The following is a 6,660-nucleotide window of genomic DNA, read 5'->3' as shown; positions in this document are numbered from 1 at the left end:
AAAAACAAATTTACTAATTAAATTGCATTTACTAATAATTATTAAAAGAACCATTTCATTTTATTTGTTATCAGTTCCTTTCATGCCACCGTGTTTGGTCGGCAAAATATTAATAAATTTGTTTTTTTTAGTAAATGCATATGTTAATTAGTAAATTTGTTTTAATAATTATTAGTAAATTTGTTTTAATAATTATTAGTAAAATGAAATGGTTCTTTTAATAATTATTAGTAAATGCAATTTTAATTAGTAAATTTTTTTTAATTAGTAAATAATGGCCTATTTGTTTGCGTAATTAATAAATAAAATAAATATTAATATTAATCAAATATAATAATTATAACAAACCTGCATATGTTAACTTAGTCATCATTAGTTTAATAATTAAATAATAATCATGTCATTAAAGCCCTTTTCAAATATTCTGCATTAATTAAGAAAAATAATTTTGGAATCCTTAGTAGGCATCAAAAAATTATTTCTAAGATAATTACTAATCAATGTAATTTTGGCTTTTGGTAAACAGTGATTAATGTCATAATTATGTTGTAATTTTAATTAGTGACCTGATTAATAGTAATCATATTGAAATTTACAATGCTTTAAAAACCATGTTAGAAAACTAAGTTGTTAATATTGAAAATTATAAACATTAATCTGAAATAGTAATTTAGATTGAATATATTTATAATAATTACAATTATTAATTATTGAAATCGTAATAATTGTTTTAATAATTATATAATTGCAGATCTCATGTTAATGAATAAAACCTAAGAAAAAACATATTAAGTTGATTTAATAACTATCAAAAAAGTAAATAAATAGCCATTACCATTTATTGAATTAGTTAAATATTATTCATGCTATTAAATCCTTTATACAAAATAATTTATTAACATTACAATGTTGCAAAAATGCTTTAGGACAATATAATTAATGTAATTGGCATGATTTAATAGTAATTCATGTTTTTATTAGTGTTTGGGGAACGCGTCACAAGAACTGCGGATGTGTCACACACGTGGCTTAGTCCTGCCAACTGACATGGCGGGACTGGTACATGTCACAGCAGGTGGCGGGATACGTGGAAAACACGTGACATGGACTAACGCGATTGGTTGGGCTTCCTACGTGGCTTCTGATCTCGTCTTTCTCACTGGCGGGACTTATCTCGTCAGCCAAACCTACGTGTTTGACTGCTCTACTATGGCCATTCTTTTCAAATGTCTTTTAAGATGGAAATACATTTGAAAAATAACATTACTACGGATTTTTTGCCTTAACACCTTAGCCTCCAACACAGGAAAAATAATTCTATGGTGCCTCTCTCTCTCTCCTCCTTCCTCTCTCTCTCCTCTCTCTTTCTCTATGGGGATGCAATGGTCCGGTCCACTACATATATGCTCCCAACACAGAGAGTTAACACAACAACCTCTTTTGTTCCACAATGGCGGCCACCGCTTCAAAAACCCCTTTCTCTTCATCTTCTTCATACTCCACTCTTCCAAAACGCAATGTCAGATTCACCCTCCCTCTTTCTCCTATTCTCAACAAATCCACTCGTCTCCGTTCCTTCCGAGTCTCATGCTCCCTCTCCGACCCATCCGCCGCCGCTGTCGTAGAGTCTTTCGTTTCGCGGTTTCCCGCCGGCGAGCCCAGAAAGGGTGCGCACATCCTTGTTGAAGCCCTAGAGCGACAGGGAGTGACCAATGTCTTCGCATATCCCGGCGGCGCGTCAACGGAGATCCATCAAGCCCTCACGCGCTCACACACCATCCACAACACCCTCCCACGCCACGAGCAGGGTGGGGTTTTCGCCGCCGAGGGCTACGCCCGCTCCTCCGGTCTCCCCGGCGTCTGCATTGCCACCTCCGGCCCCGGCGCTACTAACCTGGTTAGCGGCTTAGCCGATGCAATGATGGATAGTGTGCCTCTCATCGCCATTACAGGACAAGTCCCTCGCAGAATGATAGGCACTGACGCATTCCAAGAAACCCCTATTGTTGAGGTGACTAGATCCATCACTAAGCATAACTATCTTGTTCTTGATGTAGACGACATTCCTAGGGTTGTTAAAGAGGCATTTTTAATAGCAACTTCTGGAAGACCTGGACCTGTTCTCATTGATGTGCCTAAGGATGTTCAACAAGAGCTTGCTGTTCCTAATTGGGACCAACCCATTAAGCTTGCTGGGTACTTTTCTAGGCTGCCCAAGATTCCCAGTGAAGCCCTTTTGGAACAGACTGTGAGGTTGATATTGGAATCCAAGAAACCTGTTTTGTATGTTGGGGGTGGTTGTTTGAATTCGAGTGTTGAGTTGAGGCGGTTTGTGGAGCTTACTGGTATTCCTGTGGCTAGTACTTTGATGGGTCTTGGGACATACCCCTCTGCGGATCAACATTCACTTCAAATGTTGGGTATGCATGGTACTGTCTATGCTAATTATGCTATTGATAAGAGTGATTTGTTGCTTGCATTTGGGGTCAGGTTTGATGACCGTGTCACCGGGAAGCTGGAGGCTTTTGCCAGTAGGGCTAAGATTGTTCATATAGATATTGATTCTGCTGAGATTGGGAAGAACAAGCAACCCCACGTGTCGGTTTGTGCGGATTTGAAGTTGGCCTTGGAAGACATTAATCGGATTTTGGAGAGCAAGGGGATCAAGGGTAATATTGATATTCAAGCTTGGAGGGAAGAGCTGAATGTGCAGAAAAAGAAATTCCCCATGAGTTACAAGACATTTGAGGATGGTATTTCCCCTCAGTGTGCCATTGAGGTTCTTGATGAACTTACAGATGGAAATGCAATAATTAGTACTGGAGTTGGACAACACCAGATGTGGGCTGCTCAATATTACAAGTATAAGAGACCTAGACAGTGGTTAACATCAGGGGGTCTTGGAGCTATGGGTTTTGGATTGCCTGCTGCCATTGGTGCTGCTGTTGCTAACCCTCATGCAATTGTAGTTGATATTGATGGAGATGGTAGTTTCATTATGAATGTCCAAGAGCTAGCCACTATAAGAGTGGAGAATCTCCCCATCAAGATCTTGTTGTTGAATAATCAACATTTGGGCATGGTTGTTCAGTTGGAGGATCGATTCTACAAATCGAATAGAGCTCACACTTATCTAGGAGACCCATCTAATGCGACAGACATTTTCCCAAACATGTTGAAGTTTGCAGATGCATGTGGGATACCAGCAGCTCGTGCGACAAAGAAGGAAGAACTTAGAGGAGCAATACAGAAAATGTTGGACACACCTGGGCCCTACCTTCTTGATGTTATTGTACCCCATCAGGAGCATGTCTTGCCAATGATTCCGAGTAATGGATCCTTCAAGGATGTGATAACTGAGGTCCAGCATCATGTTTGAAGACAACTCTTCTCTCATCGCACTCTTCAATATTCGTTGTGTCCACCTGAATTTCGGAATTTGGTTTTAAGAAATATGTGTTGATGCCTAACGCAGAGCAAAGCAAATGGTTGCAGTAACGAACGAAGGACAAACCTTTTGACCTTTGCGCTGCAGCCAACTTGCTAAATGACTGGACATGCTTCACTACGACAAACTTTATCACCTAGGAAGGACTATTTCACAAAATGTACTTCTAAGTAATTGCTCTATAGATTCTATATCTATCTATATAAAGAAGAAATCCTGGAACAGAGGATTTTTATTTATACAAGTGGTAATTCGAACTTGGAATGAACATTAATAAATTAACAATATTTCTTTATTTTTTGAGTTGTTTCGCCTGATCGATAATTCGAACTTGGAATGAACATTAATAAATTGACAATATTTCTTTATCTTTTGAGTTGTTTCACCGGATCGGTTTTGAGTTGTTCGGCTGGATCGGTCGCAAGGTTAATATGTCTTTATATTTTGAGTTGTTCTGTCTTTGGTCTACACGTCGCTAAGTATATATCTTACGCAGCTGAAACAGGATGCAAGCACAGAATAACGTGGCACACTCAATCAACTAAAATTTGTACTAACATGACCACTTGGATTTGTACTTTGTATTTTTTAATTTGCTAGATAAATTATGAATACTGAATATCCTCAAGCAGAAAAGGAGAAGTAGCCAACTTCATGGGAATTGTAAGTCATAAGTTTTGAAATTACGATTAAAAGATTTTTGATTGATTCAATTCTGATCTTGGGCAGGATATAAATGTTTTTCTTTTTTCTTTTGATGAATGGAAAAGGACACAAATGATCATATACAGAAATTTGCTGAGAAATTCGAGTTTAATATTTGATTAGATTCTATGCATGAAACCGTTTTGATGCGTCTGCATTTCCTTTAATTTTATTTTTATGTTTTTGAATATTAAATTAATTAACCCATTTTGCGCATCATTGATAAAAAAAATGAGAGTTATTTGCAATCAACGTTAAACATAAAATACAAGTCCAAAGGGCGATGCTTCCCACAAACAGCCTTAATGAGGAGCAACCCGGGAGTCACTCTCTATCCAAATTTTCACTACTAGACCCATCCACGTTAAGTTTAATCCATCCCGCAGAAGCTGGAAAGGATTCTCCTAATAAGAGTAGTTTGTTCCAAAGAAGGTTCAGCGAAAAGCAGTAAATCATTCGAAAAAAAAAAAAAAAAAAAAGATGACTTATTGGAGGGCCTTTTTTTCGTAACACAATCGGTTTCCACTGCTTATTTGCCTTAGCTTGAGAGATAAGATAGCCCAACCTTTCCATGCACAAGACGAAAAGATATGCGGGAAAGTGGATCCCCTTGTACGATTCCGCGAGTTGGATTAAATTCTATGGTGGTGGAAACCTCCCAAAGAACGTTGAGAGTTGTGGAAGTAACACTTTCCATAATGATATTAACCACATTTTGGTTAAAACCAGCCTCAAATAGAGTTTGTTTAAGGAAATCTCAATCAACTATATCATAAGTCTTCTTGAGATCGACCTTGATAGCCATTCAACTTTTTGGCCTTCCTTAAATCTCATAGAGTGCATAACCTCTTGAGCTATGATAATGTTGTCATTGCTGTGTCTACCATTAATAAAACTGCATTGGTCGGGAAGAATAAGATTATTCAAATGAGGTTATTTAAATAATTAAGATTATTTGAGATGAACGGGTATAGATAACTTTCACACAAGAGATAAATTTAACCACACACAAGACAAAAATAGATGCAAAATTCAGACTTGTTTGAAATACCCCAGAAAAGGAGAAATCAAGTTAATTCTGGGAAAAATGGAAAAACACTCAGAGCATCAGAATTCAATTAATTAAATAAGATAAAAGATTCATTTTTTTCACATGCAACAATCAAACAGATGGGAATTAAAAAAACTAGGGAAATATAGTTAATTAAATTGTGTAGGCCTCATGAAACAGGCTTTAAGCTCACAGAGACAGTAGTTGCATACAATCAAAACTGACATGCAAACACATCAGAAAATTCAGAGACACACCCAGAACTCGAAAACTCAAACGGTTTCCCTGTGTTGGAGAAGTTGATAACAGCAACTTCGGCATCGCAGAGAATGGCGAGTTCTTGAGCCTTCTTCAGCAACCCAGGTCGCCTCTTGGAGAATGTAACTTGCCTGCTGTTAGCATTCTCAATCCTTTTGATATCAAAACCCAGAAACCCAAGTGATCAAAAAAACAGGAACTGAAGACCCAGTTGAGATTCAATTCAGATATCTCATCTGGATGACTCTCACACTCTGTAATAGGTGTAAAGGTGCTTCCTTTTATTCTCAACCACCCCAACCCCACCCCTTTGGTCTATGAGAGGGTTTTTCTGCACAACTTGGGAAAGAGGGCTGCTAAATTTAGCGGAGAAGATAAAGGGGCGTGAGAGAGCGTTTTACCCCAATTGGCCAGTGCCTGGAAACGGCAACTTTGCATTGCTTTGTATCTATTTAGAGTTATTAAATAGATACAATGCATAAACTAATAGGACGAAGTTGCTTAATGGAAGTAGGCTTCGCCACTTTTGGAATCACACCGATTAGAGACTTGTTGATATGTTTAATGCAAGATGGGTTCTCAAAAACTTCCTTTATGAAGCTGCAAACCGATCTGCCAACATTCTCCCACTCAGATTGAAAGAAAACACAGTATTAGATATATAAATAATATTTTATTTTATTTTAATTGTGATATCCCAAATCTTTCTATTTTCTTCTTATGATCGCTCTTCTACATAAGAGACTCATGTACAACTCACCCTAATATAAACTAACAAATATACAAAAATAAAATAAAATATTATTTATATCTCTAATAAACAACTTCTCAAAATAACCAACAATCATGTTCGGAAAGGAGGGCTGGCAATCTTAGGAAAACAGCCAGAGAGCAGAAAGGGATTTAACATAGTTCCATCATGTTGAAACAGCTCTCAAAATAACCAACAATCATCTCCATAAGCATCACAGGTTCACCTATCCATTGGTCCGCTTCATCCTGAAGAGCAATGATCTTATTGTGGCGAGAGCGGGACGTGGTGGCAGCATGATAGAACTTGGTGTTTCTATCACTATTGACCAGCCACTCACACCTAGAACTTTGAAACCAAATCAACTCTTCCTGGACATAAATCAGATTTAGTTCTTCCCACAACTGACACTGAACCATTTCAAGAACACTACTAGGATTAGATTGT

General features: G+C 37.6%; 1 protein-coding gene across 1 annotated transcript; it reads left to right on the top strand.

Annotated features, from left to right (window-relative positions):
* Positions 1 to 1,450: 1,450 nt before the first annotated feature.
* LOC133314339 (acetolactate synthase 2, chloroplastic-like) lies at positions 1,451 to 3,379 on the top strand. The gene has a single exon (XM_061515808.1). The coding sequence runs from the start codon at positions 1,451 to 1,453 to the stop codon at positions 3,377 to 3,379; it is 1,929 nt and encodes a 642-aa protein (XP_061371792.1).
* Positions 3,380 to 6,660: the final 3,281 nt, after the last annotated feature.

The sequence above is a fragment of the Gastrolobium bilobum genome, unplaced genomic scaffold, assembly GCF_033153095.1.
Source record: "Gastrolobium bilobum isolate Gb01-03AN ecotype WA unplaced genomic scaffold, APGP_CSIRO_Gbil_v1 utg333, whole genome shotgun sequence".
Classification (NCBI taxonomy): Eukaryota; Viridiplantae; Streptophyta; class Magnoliopsida; order Fabales; family Fabaceae; genus Gastrolobium; species Gastrolobium bilobum.
This window is presented reverse-complemented; position numbering and strand designations above follow the sequence as displayed.

Excerpts from the sequence above, each read along its gene's own strand:
- LOC133314339 (XM_061515808.1), top strand. The coding sequence starts at position 1,451 with ATGGCGGCCACCGCTTCAAAAACCCCTTTCTCTTCATCTTCTTCATAC.